Source organism: Panicum virgatum, chromosome 5K, assembly GCF_016808335.1.
Source record: "Panicum virgatum strain AP13 chromosome 5K, P.virgatum_v5, whole genome shotgun sequence".
Lineage (NCBI taxonomy): Eukaryota > Viridiplantae > Streptophyta > Magnoliopsida > Poales > Poaceae > Panicum > Panicum virgatum.
In genome coordinates, this window is record NC_053140.1 from 39,699,389 (window position 1) to 39,716,715 (window position 17,327).

The window sequence follows — 17,327 nt, forward strand, 5'->3', positions numbered from 1 at the left end:
GCCGATCTTTTGTTTCAAGGTTGCGGAGGCTGCTGCGGGATTAATGGATCCAAGATCGAGGGGACTCGGGGCGCGTCCCTGGCCGACGGGCGACCAGCGACGGCCTCATCTTCTGCGGCTCACTTCAAAGCCTTCGTGCGATGGAGTCCTCTTCGGTCCTTGGGCGTGCGGCGGCCAGATCCGGTGACTTCCGGTGGCGGGGTTCGTCGGAAGCTCCGTCGAGCATAGGGGGTAGGGACCTGCTTGTAGTTTTTGTTTTTTTTGAAGGCCCTTTGTGCAAGTTGGGTGGGACTGTGGTCATCCATATCCTTGTTTGACATACTTGTATTTGTGCGGGTCTGTATACGTTTCCCTTAACTTGGAATACAGGTATGTTTTATATAAAAAAAAAGCATGACAGAAGTCTAGGGAGCATCGCTCCGCCAAACCAACGAATTACCTAGGGAAAGTTGCATAAACGTTTCAATTCCATAATTTAAATCGCTGATTGCTATAATAGAAGCAAGGCGCTGAGGTTCAAATCCGAACTATTTTTCTCAGGACTTTACCCAAAGTATTTAGTTTCAATATGGAAAAATTCTACAAATACCAGAGCAATCCACTTATACCACGATAAAACCATCAAGCAAAGCATCTATGCAAATGCAAGGCGCTAGCCTACTAGAATCTATGGAACAAATCAACCAATGCAATGCAAAAAATGAAAACCTTGTTCATCAAAAGTGAGCTGCTGGAGGGCACACCATTCCATGGTCCGTGGCGGTCTCCGGCAAGCAGTCCTAGTCCGATGAGTGCCCGGACGTCGGTCGCCGTACCGGGACTTCGGGCTTCAAGCCGAGCGTTTTCCTTGCCGCCGCCGGCGGCTTCACCGCGCTCGCCGGCTTCACCTTCTGCTGAGATCCTGCAGAGAAAAGCCTTCACCCTGTTGGTCCTCGCTAAGGTACGATACGATCAAGTTTTGAAGAACTGCGACAAGAGAGCACACCGCACCTGTCTGTCTGGGCGGCGCCTTGCCGTCCGCCGCCTTCCTGACCGGCGTCTTCTTGCCGTCGCTGCTGTTCGGGCGCGACCGCACGGTGCCGCCCGAGACCGTGGACGCGTCGTCCGTTGCGGTTGCCCCGGCCCCGTTCTCCTCGCCGCACAGCGAGTTCCCCTCGCTGCCGGAGTCCGAGGCCCGGTCCCTGCCGGCGTTCGCGCCGGCGGCGATCTTCTCCCTCTCCACCGCCCTGTACGCGAACATCTGGAACGGCACGTCCGCGACGCGCGCGGCGGCGCCCTCGCCGCGCTGCCACGCCGGGATCCGCCTCAGCAGCTGCGCCTCGATGTCGAGGTAGTCCGCGGCCGCCGGCGCCGCCGCCGCCGGCGCGTCGGCCTGCCCCTGCTGCTGGTCCGGGTTCAGGACCAGGAACCGCTTCACGTAGCGGAGGACGCGGCAGACGGAGGCGAACGCCGGGCGCTGCGCCGGGTCGGCGTGCCAGCACCGCTTCGTGAGGGCGACGAGGTACTTGGGCGCCTGGAACGGGAACAGCGGCCGCTCGCCGGCGCGGATGTTCTTGCTCGTCTTGTCGCCCTGCAGGTGGTTGTCCTCGAACGGCACCTTGCCCGTTAGCAGCTCGAAGCAGATCATGGCGAAGCTGTACACGTCCGCTTTCTCAGTGAGCCTGGCGGCGGGGTCGCCGCCCTCCTTCTCGAGCACCTCCGGCGCGTGCCAGATGCAGGCGTTGTCGCCGCCGCCGCCGGTTGCGTTGGCATTGGCATTACCGTTGCCAGCCGCCTTCGTGACGGTGCCGGAGCGCTCAAACCCGGCGACCTTGACGTGCACGTACCCCTCGGGCTGCCGCGGCTTCACGAGCACGTTGGACGGGTTGAGCTCGCCGTGGTAGATCTTGTTGGCGTGCAGGTGCTCCATCCCGCGCGCAATCTGCAGCATGATGTCGACGGCGACGACGAGGGGGAACGGAATCCGCCGCCGCGGGGAGCTCATCTCCTTCACGTAGCTCCCGAGGTCCTTGGCCATGAGCTGGTCCATGACCACTAGGTACTCCTTCCTCTCCTCGTCGCGGAAGCAGTGCGCGGCGTGCGCCACGTTCGGGTGCGCCAGCGACGAGAGCAGCGCGACCTCGGCCTCGGCGTCCCCGACGAAATGCTTCACCGCGACGGTCTCCCCCATCCACTGCGCCTCCTTGAGGCGGCCGCCGAGGCGCCGCCGCACGCTGTAGTCGCCGCCGAGCAGGATGGACGCCGGGTGCAGCTTCCCCCGCGGCGCGGCCAGGACGCCGGCGAGCCGCTGCTCGCTCTTGGTCAGAGGCTTCGGCGCCGCCGGGGACTTCATCTCGTCGAGCAGCTGCGACAACAGCCACCTGTCCTCCTTCCACGCCATGTCCATCCGCGCCACGAGCTCTTGGGACACCAGGTACAGCTGGCCGTACGCGCTCTGGAACAGCCCGGGCTCCACCATGTCCCTGTCGTACTTCCTGGCGAGCAGCGCCCGCCTCCGCGCGATCTCGTCGGCGTCGGAGCCGGCGATCTCCGCGGCGGCCTCGACGGCCTCGATCGCGACGGCGAGGCACCAGAGGATGCCGTGGAGGTGCTGCTCCACGCACTCGGTGCCGTGCGCCACCGCCGCGGCGCGCGCCCACCAGCCGCCGCCGCCGCCGCGCGGGTCCAGGCACTGGCGGACGTAGCCCTCGGCGTCGCGGAACGCGCGGTGGAGCTCGCGGAGCGGGGCCTCGAGGGCGCGCCACTTGGCGCCGCGCTCCTCGAAGCGGAGGCTCGCGCGCACCTCGCCCGTGACGGCGGCGAGCGCGCCCGCGCACGCGTCTGCCAGGAGGCGGCACTGCCGCGGGTTGATGAGGAGCTCCGACTCGAACGCCATGAGCGCGTTGATGCTCCCCACCGCCTCGCCGAGCTGCCGGAGCTGCTCCATCCCGACCGGCGATCGCCGATCAGCCTTGCCGAGACGAGGACGGACCAAATGTCCGCCTGCTGCCGGATCGCTCCTCCGCTCTGTTTCTTGACCGTTTCTGCCGATGCAAAAAAAGGACGGTTACTGCTAAAAAATGCGCGCGTTTCCATTGGAAATGTTAGAATTGCGCGTACGAACAGAGGTCTCTCTGCGTTCTGGAAATTGATGTCGAGGATACAGCATTGATCTCATTACTACTTGATTGATACGGCGAAATACTGGAGTATACTGTTACTGGTGCTGGAAATTGATGTCGGTGTATTTCTCAAGATACTACAGACTACAGCTAGCTGTTCGTTTTCTTCCTGCTTCTTTCCACCTTTTCAATCATCTCCTTTTTGGGATTAGTTGATGTTGCGTGTGGAATCGAATTAAGAGCACAATTTTTCTCACGACTAAACTGGTGATTAGCGAGTATAGACCACTATTGAGTTGAGATAGCTTTGACAGATGGATTAGAAATCAATAGGCGAAATCGAGTTCATATCCCCGAAAACATACACGGAGGGAAACAAAAACACAGACGAATTAGAGAGAGAGAGAGAGAGAGAGAGAGAGAGAGAGAGAGAGAGAGAGAGAGAGAGAGCTCACAGGCTTGTTTGGAGCACGGCGGAGAGAGAGAGAGATGAGAGAGAGAAGAGAGAGAGAGAGAGCTCACAGGCTGTTTTGGAGCACTGCGGAGAGAGAACTGGGGGGACGATCACCAGTTCAGCACACCTGGGGCAACACCACACAGGGACTTCTGAGAATCACCAGTTCCTTGAACTTGGAAGAAGAGAAAAGGCAGCCGAGAACCCCAGATTCTCAGAAGTCCCGAACGGAAGAACCTTGGAAATCCTTATCTGAACAAGGACGTGTATCTTGCTTGAGGAAGCGGTCAAAATGGAAACTTCCGAAGGAAGAGAGAGGCCTTTTGACGAAGAGACCCCAGCTAAAAGGGACAAGGAGGGAGGACCGGAGTCTCCAAAGCGAGCGAGGAAGACGACGACAGCAGAAGAGAGAGGCCCCGGGGAGAAGAAGGAAGAGGCAATCGGAGCGACGGATCGCGTGTGAATTTTGGAGCCGAGCCGAGCCGAGCCGAGCCTCGCCCTTTTGTTCTCCCGCTTCCTTAACTGCAAGGAGTTACGGAAGCGATGCTCCGTTTTCTCCCCGACCCTGAACGTGCGACGTTAGTAACTGCAGAGGTGGTTTCTTCCGCTCCACGCCGTTCTGACTGGCCATGTTTGGAAAACGAGAAGATTCTTGTAGAACTGTTACGGAGTTCTTGCATTCCAACAGGGACTACTAGATTGTTACCAGAGTTTTTTTTTGTTTCAGAAAAAAAGTTCTTTTTTTCCTCTCCCACTGGATCGTTTGGCGGCTATGCGCAAGTTTATTCCATGCTCTCCCTGATGTCGCCATCCGTTGCAATGCAGTGCAGACCCTAGATACCTGGGTGCGTGCCTTTTGGCAGATGAGAGAAGCTTGCCGTGCCCGTTGCCACCACCGCACAAGAGGTGGCACGGGGCTGACCATTTCTGATTTCTCACAAGTCAAACGCCATGTGGTGCGTCGCTGACGACTGACGAGGCGACCAACTCGGGTCAACACACAACCAGAAAAAGGAGTGGCATATTGGACACAATAGCCCAGCTGCTCTCTCCTCACTCTGACAGAAAATTGTTGGCATCTTGCTTCGCAGCTCGCTCTCTCGCACTGCAAACTGCAACCGACGAGCAGAGTGGCGTTCGGGGAGCGACGTGGCCGACGCCTACGTCTGGAGTGGGACGGCGAGGTGGGAAGTTGGGGGCGGCGCCGGCGAGCTCTGATCCGCTGCGGTGGTTGCTGTTGGTGCGCCCTGGTCCGGTCGGTTACCGAACCAGAAGAGGAACCCCCGCCTTTTCCGTGTCCGGGGCAGCCCAACCACAACCAAAAGGATGCGGCGCGCCAACGGTCTGATCAGGCACTGACCGCCCTGGTGCTGGCTGGCTCACATCATGCCCGTGTCGTGAGTGCTCTTTTTTTTTTTTCCTTTTCTTTTCTATATAACTAGATGAATGTCCATGCGTTGCTATGGGTGACAAAAATTTATCATTAAAAACTCAATTTGAAGAAAGTGCTTGACATCCTCTTCAATGATATTACAAAGCCATCCAGTAAGAACTATTCTTGTACTGAATTTCTAAAGTTTCTTTAGATAAGAAGTAGCACAACAAATTTGAGAAAGATGCAAACTTTGAATACACCATTGATTTATCATAATGCTGCAAGCAGCAAGAATAATCTCACTCTCAGAGCTGATGCCTGTCATGAAGAAGGGCACTGGCACTGGGCACAATCAATGAACTTTTCAATCGGGAAGGCAACATCTAATCAACAAATACACTGACGGCTACTCAAGCATTTCCTTGAACACGAGGTGAGGTTCAGACACTATTGCATAATGAAACAACAGTTAAGGACTATTCCAGATTTCCAGGTAGCCCAAGAATGAGTCCATACCTCGAGTCGGACAAGTCATGGAGCAAGGCCAGAATAGCATGGACCGTCGCTCGGCCACCGGTGGACCCACGCCCACGAACATCTGGTCTTGCATCGCTGCCAGGGGCAGGATCAAACCCTATTGGCTGCAGGCCGCTGCACTCCTATAACACGTCATTGCCGGTGCCTCCATTGCAGTTGCAGCACTGCACGTGGCATCGCCAAAAATTGGCACCGGAAGAGTGAGCCCACCCCCGGCAGCCAGCAAGCTCAATTGTTGTGTCGTCTTCCCCGCTGGATTTGAGCCTCACGCGGAGATGAGGGTCACCTCCGTGAGCCGCTCGCGGACGCCGCCGCCGCTCATCGACAGCACGTCCCGCGTGCTTCACCACCGACGGATCATGGCTAGCGAATGCGAAACTTGCGGGAGCGGCAGGCTGCGGCGACATGCGACTTGCAGGGGGGTGCCGTGTAGGTGGAGGTGATGGTTTGCGGCGAGCGAGGTGAGGCTGGGCGTTTCACGTGCGGCAGGGAGCGTGGGGGTGGCGGCTGGCAGGAGTATAGGGACAGGGATTGCGCCTGCGGCGGCGGCGTAGCACGGGGCTGTGCGCCAGGATCGGGAGAGGAACCGTCGAGGGCTGTGTGCCAGGATCGGGAGAGGAACCGTCGAGGGCTGTGGCGCCACGAGGGAGGGAGGCGGCGGCGACGCGGGTGGTGGGTGGGGGGCCGATCGAGGAGGCGATGCTAATCGAGCGGCAACCAGAGGATCACACGGCTGAAATTTGCTTGCGGAACTACGACGGTGCGGGGCAGGCCGACGGGGGTGGGCGAGTCTGTTCATTTCGGGTCTCCACCAATTTTTCTCCACCCTCTCAAAAAAAAAAACCAATTTTTCTCCAACTCGCTCGCCGTCTCGCCGATGGACCGGTTCCGGCCGCTCAGGCGGATCCAGGTGGAGCCCGAGCCCGCGCAGCCGCCGGCGGCGCCGGCAGCGGCTGCGGGAGCTGGCGGGGATGCGGAGCGGGATGAGCCTCCGGCGCCCGCGGCGGGGCTGCTCATGGGGGCCAAGGTGAGGCGCCGCGCTGCGGTTTACTGCGACTGCAAGGGCGACTACATCGGCGTCCCCAACGATCCCTGCCTCGCCAAGATCCTCTCCAAGCAAGGTGACGCGCCCTGAGCTGCGTCCGTTTTGATCCCTTGGGCTAGTTTATCGTCGGTAGACAATGGGGGAGCGATCTAGCTGGTGTTCAATTGGCTCGATAGCTGTGGCGTGCATCTGATGCGCTTGCCGGTGGTCAATGTTTTTGAATCTATGCAATATGGATATTTTGGATGCTGAAGTGCGTCGGGAATTGCCCAAACTCCATCAGCTTAGGCTTCATACCAGGGTGAATGGTCCATGCGATTTTAATCTTACCTCTTATACAAGGGATTAACGTGGAGACTGAAGTTCACCGTGTAGCATTGGGCAAATTCTACCATGTACCGTGTTGACACCCTGAACTAATGCTACTAAATGCCGGATACTGCCCTGATATCTATGTAGTGCTTCTAGGTTACCAACACACCTTATTATGCATCAGTGGTGGTGCTTCCGGTATGGCAAGGTGTAGCGGTTGCCATACCTTTGTTTTGCTAGCAGTGTCTCATCCTCTTATACATGCATGCTTTCTTCAGTATTTTTCTCTACAATGCCACCATGAATCAAGGCTTGGAGCTCTGTTTAGCTTACCTGTGCCATACCCACTGTTATGTATGCAGCAATGTGAAGAGCTACAATGTACTGCATAATCATAGCTGCATGGGAACCACCAGGTCATATGTGGCATGAACATACAACCCGTTACAAGAAAATATTGTGCAGTATACTAGTATATCATGCAAACAATTGTCTTACATTGGCTACTCCTAGTTTCATGCGCAATCTCACGACCACTTGTTCCTCTAGCTATCATTATGGAAGTCTCTAAGTAGATGCATTATATATTACAGGGGACAACAAAGTTTTGTTTGCAGACAAGGTATTGAAGTTCACTCAATCAGGAAAGATGAAAAGGCGCATCCTGGTGATCACAGACTTTGCTCTATACCTTGTCGATCCCGATGCTGATATATTGAAGAGGAGAATAGCACTTGCAGCCGTGGATAAGCTATACATTAGCAATCTCAGTGACAACTTCTTTGCGATCATTGTTCCAACTGAGTATGATTGTTTAATGGCAAGCACTAGAAAGAAAGAAATTGTTAATGTCATAGTTAAGGCTATCAAGAGCACATCTGAATATGAACCTGAGGTGGCTTCCTCTAACAGGTATATTGTTTCTGATGAACCCTTGATATGCCCTTCTAAGAGCAATATAATCTGGTCTGAACAGTTGCTTCTCAGTCCTCACAATCACCCAGTTTCTTGGGAGAATTTTAGACCCTTCAAAATTCTGTATGTATCATTGATAGATGATAGGTGATTGTTTTTTTTTCTGTCAACATGACACATATTGTCATAGTACGAAACGCCTAATGTATGCATGTGAAATGTGTTAAATGGGTACTAGCATTAAAATAGAGGATAACAACTGTAACGTGCAATCAGGTTGCAGTGATACATGTCACATCAACCACCAAAAATCAAGTAAACTTTTAAAAAGACCACCCTGAACTGTTCTGCTTATCTCTAACGTCTACCACCTTCTACTGATTTGGATAGTCTGTATGAGTCTCTACCATTTAAAGTTTACCTATCAGCTACTATTATAGTCCAGGATATTCTATATCAAGTTTTCAACAGTAATTCCTACCTTTTCCGTACTGTATCAGCTGTAATTGCCTTTTTATTCTTCACTTTTTATAAAGAATTTTTAGTATCATCTGAACTTTCTCACTGCTCTGATTTGCTAATGGCACTTGGTTGAAACTCCAAATTAACATATCTGATTCCTTAAAATATATACTGGTTTGTGCTACCAATGAATGCCAGTCTAACACACAGCTTCTTCATCCTGCAGGTTTGAGTATCATGCAGCTGCGGAAGTGATTAAGGTTGTCGAATTTGAGGATGCTGATGGTATGTTCAATGTTGACAATACACAATGTAGATGCTATGCTATGTTATCCTCAAAGCCATTTACTTGGTCACGCGGAACAAGCTAATGCATTGCTCTTGTGATCTAAGGAATAATCCTGTTCATTTTCCTCTTGACCTATTTCTACCTGTTAAGTTATGAGAAGGGTGTATATGCACAGTCATGTATGTTTTCTATTGGCACATAATTTGATTTTCTTTTGGTGTGTGCTCTATTTGCTGTTTTTTCTACACAGGAGGCATTAAAACCAGGATCACGAACAAGGAGAAGTCATGAACCAGAACTCATGGATAGTGGTTCCCTGTAACTGTATGGCTCTTTCAGTTTCAAACGGGTGTTATCTTCACATGTGCAGCTGTATACCGCAAAGAGAATTCTCTTGTTGTGCTTTGTATTTTACTAGATATCTGTGTGTCAGCGCCTCACTCTATGGAGCCCTAAGCTTGGATGAGTTCAGGCAAGCAGTGCTACTGCTAAACCCCTGGAGCCAGTGACTGAACTGACGTATTTCACGGGCCTCGGCTCCGCCTTAGGTCTGGGCCACTGGCCATACGTACCAGCAAGGGCAACTATGCATTTTAGCTATGGCTGTACCACTGTACCCTTTTTGACCATATCAAGGGAGAAGTTCATTTTGAACATCACTTTAGATTATCAAATTTTATTTTATTTTGTATGCAAAAAATAATTCAAGTAGTCTGCAACGTTGTATGCTCTGTCAAACTTCCATAGTAATTGCATGATTGACCTTTCTTTTGTATCAACAATTGAACCGATTCATTTATGTGATCGAATAAAGACGTGCACACAATGCGAAAGCCCTAAACCTGCTTCTATGTCTAGTTAATCGAGCTCCTCTTTCACCATTTTTTTTCTTGTAAAGATTAGCGTCCCGGCCTCTTTGCGATGTTCTGGGACCTCTTACTTGACGTGTGATTACGCAATAGAAACTCTTGGCTCATCTTGGTGGATGACAATGCATCTAGTCGGGTGCATTTCTAATCTTAATTCCACCACACTAAATAGTAGTCAGAAAGGGACTGGTTTTTTTTAAATCCCACAAAAGAACTCAAAGAGAAAATGGTCTATGGCTAGTCGTGAAGATGTCGCATCACCATAAGTTTGTTTAAAATTCTAACAAACAGCCAAATATGCAACTGGACCAATCTTCCTGAAAAAAAGCTGTAAGTTGGGCATCAAATAAAAACAGGATCTTGATCTTGAGAGTTTCACTACTTGTGGAGATCATCACGAGTTGACATCTGCTCATTGGCGTTGCAAAATTTCAACAACTTATTGTTTTGAGTCCAAGCATCGAGCACAAACGTCCCTAGACGAGAGGAAAGGACGTGAAAGAAAACAGGCGGCGACTAACCACTTGAGCGCTCAAAATATCGTTTCTTTGTTCATCGATCTCCATCGCCTTTATATCAGATAATCCTCCTCGGAGGAAAGGAACACAAAATCCGGTGAATAGGACACATCAGGCACAGCCATACAGGCCCTACCAACATTAAGGAGAAGAGCAAGTGTGTATCTATGCTCGTTCCTGGTCACAGTGACTGAGTGATGACAAGGATGGCCATAGGCACAATAGAGAATGCCACTCTTCATGCGTACTTGTAATCTCTGTTTTGGCTTTCTCCTGCACTAACTGTTCTGGTGATATGTAGATTGACAAATTAATCCACCTTGTTTCCAATGGAAAATTAGATCCTATGCTACAGCACAATTTTAAGTAATGGCATGCTTGATATCCAGTTTGCTCTTGTGGCATCACCAAAAAAAAAATGCATACTAGCTGGTTGGCCAAGCTCATTGGGAGGGTGCATTACTTTTTTTTTGTGAGCGCGCGCGCGTCAGTAAGGGGTTGCGAAAATTGTTTATTGTTCGTCCTATTGAAAAAGTGGATCAATAATCATAGTGGGATGTGTATTTTTAGGAGCAAAATGATAGTTTGTTGAGATAAGTTTGACCGTCGCCTTTTTTCTTAGTTACAACTTAAATATCACCAGCACAGTTGCTATAGGAAGCCATAATAGATCACCAACTAGTTTTTTTTCGTAACATATCGGTGCGATCCGATACAAATGATTACAACATAGTAGCTGCCATGTGGCAGGGTTGACCACATGATCAATACAAATGCCCATTGCTGTGTTTGCTCCATTGAATCCAATATGCCTACATTAGGTTTCAAGAACCGAATTAGGCTTGTTATCAATAATGTACTTTTCATTTTATAAGAGACAGTTTGACATGATTGAACTCCATGCTTTGACTATTCATTCATATCTCGTGTACTATCATGCGCATAGCATTGAATTGTCATCACAAGAAAGTGCTTTCAGATACTGTGATATCATGTTAGTTACGTTTAAATGGTATTGTTCACAAATTATTATGCTAAGAGCTAGATAATGGTTACAAATGAAAGCTTGAAACTTCGATTGTGTCCGTGCGTAAAGAAAATAAAAGGAGTGATGGGGTAAACTCATCTGCAGTAGTAATGGCCTAATCGGAGTGATAGGTTACCATCACTCCGTTCGGCAGTCAACTCCAGCCCAACAGTATTTTCCTCCCACACTATTCCAGCCACCAGCTCCAGCTCCAACCAGCCCAACAGTATTTTTTTCTCACACCATTCCAGCTCCAGCCTGCCGAACGCAGTGTTAGAGGCACCATGTAATAGAAAGTTTCTGAATTCGCACCTTGAATCCACAGTCCTCTCAGTAATAGGAAGATAGGCACCATGTCTGTCCACAGGCCACAGCACCAAGTACAGCACCTAGCTAGAAAGACCCTGCGCATGCGTGTTTACAGGTAAAGACGAACACATTTTCTCTGTCATTTCCAAAGCTTTTAGACAAAACTGAGACTCTGGCGCATGGTGGAGCGAAATTATTTTACGTGTTCCAAATTTACTTTCCAATACGACAAGATCTAGATCGGTCGGCCTTTCCATCCAACAGATTAAACTAGTAGCCCGTGGTGGTCGTCCCGGCCTCGCTTTTGTCACTGGTTTTCTACCTCCGTCCCCTCTCACGTTTTAGCTTTACAGAAACGCAAATGCCGCACGGCTTCTGTGTAGTCGTGTGATTCGTGATGCTTATTTTTTTTGTTGTTGTGTGTTTGCCGGGGGATTGGATCATCTCTGATCCAGGAGAGATATCCTAGGCATATTCTCTGAACAGATTGGACAACCAGACAAAAAGATGCAGCGTCCTTCTCGCTTCTCAGTACTGCCAATGGGCACGCGGGCCAAATGCAGTTTAGCGGTCCTGTTTAGTTCCTAAAAAATTTTCTGTAGTACCAGTCACATTGAATTTTTGGACACATGGAGCACTAAATGTAGTTGAAAAAAATAACTAATGACACAGTCTAATTAATTAGCACGAAACAAATCTTTTAAGCTTAATTAGTCCATAATTGAACATTAATTGTTAAATAACAACAAAAGTGCTACAGTGTCAAAACCCAAAATTTTTCGCCAACTAAACAAGACCCATGGAGCATTAAATGTAGTTGGAAAAAATAACTAATTATATAGTCTAATTGATTATTACGAGATGAATCTTTTAAGCATAGTTAGTCTATAATTGGACATTATTTGTCAAGTAACAACGAAATGTGCTACAATACCAAAATCCAAACTTTTCACCAACTAAACACACCCTATCTTTTTATATTTATAAACGCGTTTGTGCGTTCCAGACCTAACTTTCTCATGCATCTTTCAATTTGAGAGAAGTTGGCCTGAAGCTCTCAGAAAAAAAAAAGCGAGGAAGAAACAAAAGTCGGTGAGCCTCGATCAGCCTCAGGAACAACACCAACGTGTCTTCACATAATCTAAAGCTACTAATGGTGATCCCAATTTCGAAGAAAAGCTATCGAAATAATCAATCTCTCCATCAGCTCCTGCAAGGCGAGGAAGATTCCTCGCAGGTAAACCACCTAACAAACACGATAGCAATGCAAAGCAAAGAAAATGCACGCCAATGATGAACAAAGATTGAGAACTTCACTACACACCTGCCCCCTAGGGCAGCAATACTTAGATATAGAGAAATTTTACAATGATTGAAAAAAATAGGAGCCGTCCATCTGGTAAAATCATATGGTGGTGAAGGTAGAAAGTACCCAAAAATATCTAGGGTAAAGTACCTAGTACTTCCAAAATATGGGACCAAGTACCAAAAATGGTGAGACCAAGTACTGATTTAATTTAATTTTTATAGATCAATGACTAGAAAAAATTAAAGAGAATAAGTACCTGAAAGTACCTTTGATACTTTACAATCATTGTATATATCAAGAACTTTTTTTAATTTGGTATGCTAATGTTTGACGCGTGGTCTTATTACCCATCAATTGGCGAGATTTTAGGATGACGTTTCGTGTATCGCAAATATGGAAAACCCTACAAGTAAGGATGAGTAGTAGTTAATTAAAAGAAACAGAGGCAAATACGCAAAGATCAAGGATAAACCCGAAAGATCAAGGATAGAATCGTCATGACTTGTGAAAACTAAAGGGTAAAATTATAAAGTTAAAAAATAAGGGTAAGTTGCACGGTCGAACTTCAAATTACTTCAAGAACATAAAAAAAATATTAATTAAATCCTAGCGAATTTCCATTTCAGAAATGAGGAAACGCCCGCCGTACCCTGCTTTAGATATTTGACGACGATGGTGATTGGCGAAGATCGAGAAGAGGCATCGAGCGAGAATATGCCGCGCTCCAGCAACCCACATCTAACATCTCCCTCCTCTTTCCTTGTCGCTGACTTGGCCACGTCGCGCTCTAATTTTGGGGTGCCCGCAACGGGCCGGGATCATCCTCCGATTTGGACGCGCCAAAAGGTGCGTGGACATCAACTATAGGGCAAATCGGCCGCATCGTGCGTGCTGCATGTGGTGGGTTGCTGCGGGGGCTCGCTGTCACGGCGGACACGCGCTGCTTCCAAATTTAATTGAGATCGATGACGCCGCCCCCATTCAGAAAGAGAGAGGTGCACGCGTTCTTGATTATGCATGCGAAACTACACAACCGCATTATGCTGAAACAGTGAAACTGAACCGTTTGTTGGAACCAGAATGGCTTCATGCTTAAGCAGTCAATTTTGCCTCCACGCTCAAGAGTGAAAAGGCAATTAATTAGTAATTGGCGGTCGCGCATTTTCAATTTGATTGGGTTGAGTGGCCCTTCCGATTGGTCGGAGATGAATAATGGTAGGAAGGGTCGTTTATTTGGGAGAGCTTTTTCCTAAACAGCTTCGCTGATGAAGTAAAAAAAACTAGTTTCAGCTAATTTCTAATTCACTTTACTAGCCTGCTGGGTTTGCAAAAAAGTTTCACGCAATCACACTAGTGTATCTCGTTCGCAAAATAGGTGAAGTCGAATCGAAAATGAATAAATGTTTCCAAACGGTCCCAAAGTTAGCCATTACCGCCACCAAAATATATGGCATCCACAATAAATTAGGGATCACCAAAAAAAAAAGTACAAAATCGGACACATAAGACCGTCACCTCCGTAGCGAATTGTTCCACGAAACAGCATCCCATGCTAGATTTGGTCCGCATCTAAAAGAGCGTAATATACCAAGCCAACATCTTACAACCGGCCGGGATCATCATCAGCGCACGCAGGAACAAGATCAAGAACAGGATGAGATGACGATGATGCCTCTTTGCAAGCAGAAAAAAGAAGGGTTTTCTGATGATGTGTTGGTTGCTTTGATTCGTGCCACGTGCAGATTGCGCTCGCCTTATCGGATCAGCGCCGCATCGGGCCTTTAGTCAGCTGCTGTCTCGTCAAGGCCCGGCCGGCACGGAGGAAAACGGAATTTGTTCCATCGGCACACAGGTGGTAACGGGTGATGCTTTAGTGTCATCTTCACAGCTTAACAAAATCTTTAAATTATTTAATTTAAAATTATATAAAATTAAAACCCGGTCTTTAGATTTTCTAATTTAAAATGTTGGGCCCTTTACCACCCCTAAACATCGATCACAGTTTTTATTAGGAGGGAATATTTTAGTAGTCCTATAATCCCGTTGGTTAGCAGTGAACATACGTATTACCGAGGGGTATCGTAGCATTTTTGGCCGCGAGGGGCACGAGGCCGTGTCCGCCGATCCAGGGACACGGAGCACAAGCCCAACACCAACAGTGGACAAGGCCTGGGGCAAGAGCGAGAAAACGAAACAAAATACGCCACGAGGAGCCAGAAGAGGACGTCGGGTGGGGTGAGGGGACCGCGGCGGCCGCGGGCGCGCACCGGCACCGCACCACGGACGGTGGCGAGCCGCTGCGGTGCCGCCCACGTGGGCCCTCCCCTACCCAATCCCCCGGCGACGCGGCGCCCGAGGCTACCTTTTACCTGCCGTGCTCCCCTCCCCCTGACGTGTGGGTCCATTGGGTCCCAGCGGCGGGAAACGTGCGCGCCCGTGTGTGCTGTGCTTTGCTGTCCTCGGCACGGCCGCGGCTGCTCGACGGGCTTTGCTGTGCTTTGCCGTCTCGGGCGGGAAGGGCCGAGGGGATAAAACCGCTAGCGTCACCCCGCCTGTCGTTCCTGTTACGAAGAAATTAGTATTAATGATCAATTTTTATAATAGTTAATTAGTTTAGTCATTAGCCGGTTATCTTTCTCGAAAGGGCCAACTCACGAAGGGGCCATTCAGAAAGGGCATGTCTCTTCGAGAATATGCACCCTTTCACTCTTGTACATATATAAGAAGTGCTCTAAACCATCAATAAAGAGAATCGATCATTCCATTCTACTCTAATTCTGAATACGTTATCACACAAGTTGCTTTCCCTGGGCACAAGAGTCTATTCGCTGAGAACAGGGAGACCTCACCGGAGTTCTGCATCGGATTTCCTCACTAGAATCCTTGCCGTCGACGAGAGGCCGCCGCTCCTTCCAAGTACCCAGGCTGTCGACCTGGCCATTCGCCCATTCGGCACCATGGCTGCATGCAGAGGCGCTCCTCCAACTCCACTCTACGGCAACAGCGGCGGCGCTCGGCGCGGTGCTCGACGGAGCGAGGCGGCACTTCGGGCAGGAGGCCCCTGGCGGCAACGGCGCACCCGTAGGGAGCCTGCGCAACGGCGGCGCTTCGCGGCGGGCATCGGATCGACGGCGGCGGTGGCACCATACCCTGGCGGCGGCGCAAGGCCTCCAAGCGGGCGGCCCGAGGCGGTGCTTCGCGGCGGCGGTAGGGGGCGCGCGGCGGGGCACCGGAGCGACGGCGACGCACACCGGCCGCGGGTGGCGCCTGTGGCAGCGCTCGGCGCGGCGCTCACCGGCGACCCACACCGGCGACGCTAGAGGCGGCGGCAGGACGCAAGTGGAGGGGCGGCGGCGCCCCCAAGGGGCAGAGGGCGGCGCGCAGCGGTGGTACATCCACCAGGAGGCGGTGCTCCGCGGATCCCCTCCCCGGCGGCGCTGGGCACATGGCTTGGCGGCCCGCGGCGGTGCTGGACGCACGGCTCGGTGGCGCGCGACTGCGTCCACCGGCTGCGGTGGCACACTGAAGGGGCGGCGGCGGTGGTGCGCCCCATGAGGCAGGAGGCGGCGGCTCTTGGAGGAGACGGTTACCGTGCCCCTCCTTGCCCTTTGATCGGGCCAGGCCGAACCGGCCCATCAGGTTAACTCGAGCCAAGCCGCCGGAGCAGAGCCGAGCCCCTCCTTTCTTCCCTGCAATCTTGCATGAAGGCCCTCGAATTTCTATTTCTTTTCACATCTTCAGTTTATTCAGTGCTATATATTATATTAGAGGGTCTAGATTATTCTGTTTTAGCCCCTAGACTAGATACAACACTACAATATATTGCATTTATAATTGATGCTATAAATGCTTGTTTTTTACTTTGTGTTTAAAATGCCTTATGATGCAAATTTTTTTACCTAGAGTAAATAGAATTTTTTAAGACCTACCAGTCTTTATAAATTGCATCATAACATAATATATTGTAGTTGTTTCACTATGTTAACATTTAGATATTTTTTCTTTTCTGTGTCTATGATTTTCTGTTTTAGTCATGGACTCTAACAGAATTTGTATGGTAGAATCTTTACTCCTATACATCGTTTGCTTTTGAGACCAGAAAATTGTATATCTAAACATAAATAGTTTATCGATTTTGTTGATTGGCAATTATTTTTAATTGCAACAAAATCGAAGCCTCTTAATTAATTGATAGTTAATTAAGGTTCGATAAATTTAGGCTCATGTGAACCTAAATCCGAAAAGGGAAAAATGGCAATCGAACCATTTTTGCTAGGAGGGCTAACACAGGAAGTGGTTTTTACTTTGATCCTGCGCGATTTTGCATAATTATGCCACTACCCAACTATAGCACTTCGTGCTTTGTTGTTGCTTGGATATTGTCATTGTAATATATTTTGTGATTTGATTGTATTATATTACAATGTCATCTTGATTCTATTATATTTTTGGAATATGTGGTGCACCCAATTACCCTTTGCACCACATACATATTACATTTGTGACTTCAATAACTATTTTTGGTTATATTGGCGCACCCAAACCCCCTATTTTGCACCAACATATATGTTACATTTGTAGTTTTATAATAGAATCGGAGTATTTTGGTGCACCTAAAACATATTTTTGCACCATACACAAGTTAAACTGCTAGTAACTTAGTTGCAATTTAACTAAGATATAAATATCATTAAAGATTATTCATCTTTAATGGATTAAAAATTTGTAATATACATATCTTGATTATTTTGATTAATTAACACAAGGTAATGGAGACTATGGCATAGACTGCGTTTAATTTCTTA

The 17,327-nt window shown here is 49.4% G+C and overlaps 2 protein-coding genes across 2 annotated transcripts; one reads left to right on the forward strand and one right to left on the reverse strand.

The window, feature by feature from the left end:
* Positions 1–510: 510 nt before the first annotated feature.
* On the reverse strand, positions 511–3,579 carry LOC120707452 (serine/threonine-protein kinase PBL27-like). The gene is made up of 3 exons (XM_039992357.1): positions 3,557–3,579; positions 991–3,023; positions 511–901 (listed from the first exon to the last, which is right to left on the reverse strand). Exons 2-3 carry the CDS (start codon positions 2,924–2,926, stop codon positions 780–782), a joined length of 2,058 nt encoding a protein of 685 aa, XP_039848291.1. The 5' UTR covers positions 2,927–3,023; positions 3,557–3,579; the 3' UTR covers positions 511–779.
* Positions 3,580–5,625: 2,046 nt separating this feature from the next.
* On the forward strand, positions 5,626–9,269 carry LOC120707453 (myosin IC heavy chain-like). Its single transcript, XM_039992358.1, has 4 exons — positions 5,626–6,588; positions 7,418–7,736; positions 8,428–8,486; positions 8,741–9,269. Exons 1-4 carry the CDS (start codon positions 6,345–6,347, stop codon positions 8,779–8,781), a joined length of 663 nt encoding a protein of 220 aa, XP_039848292.1. The 5' UTR covers positions 5,626–6,344; the 3' UTR covers positions 8,782–9,269.
* Positions 9,270–17,327: the final 8,058 nt, after the last annotated feature.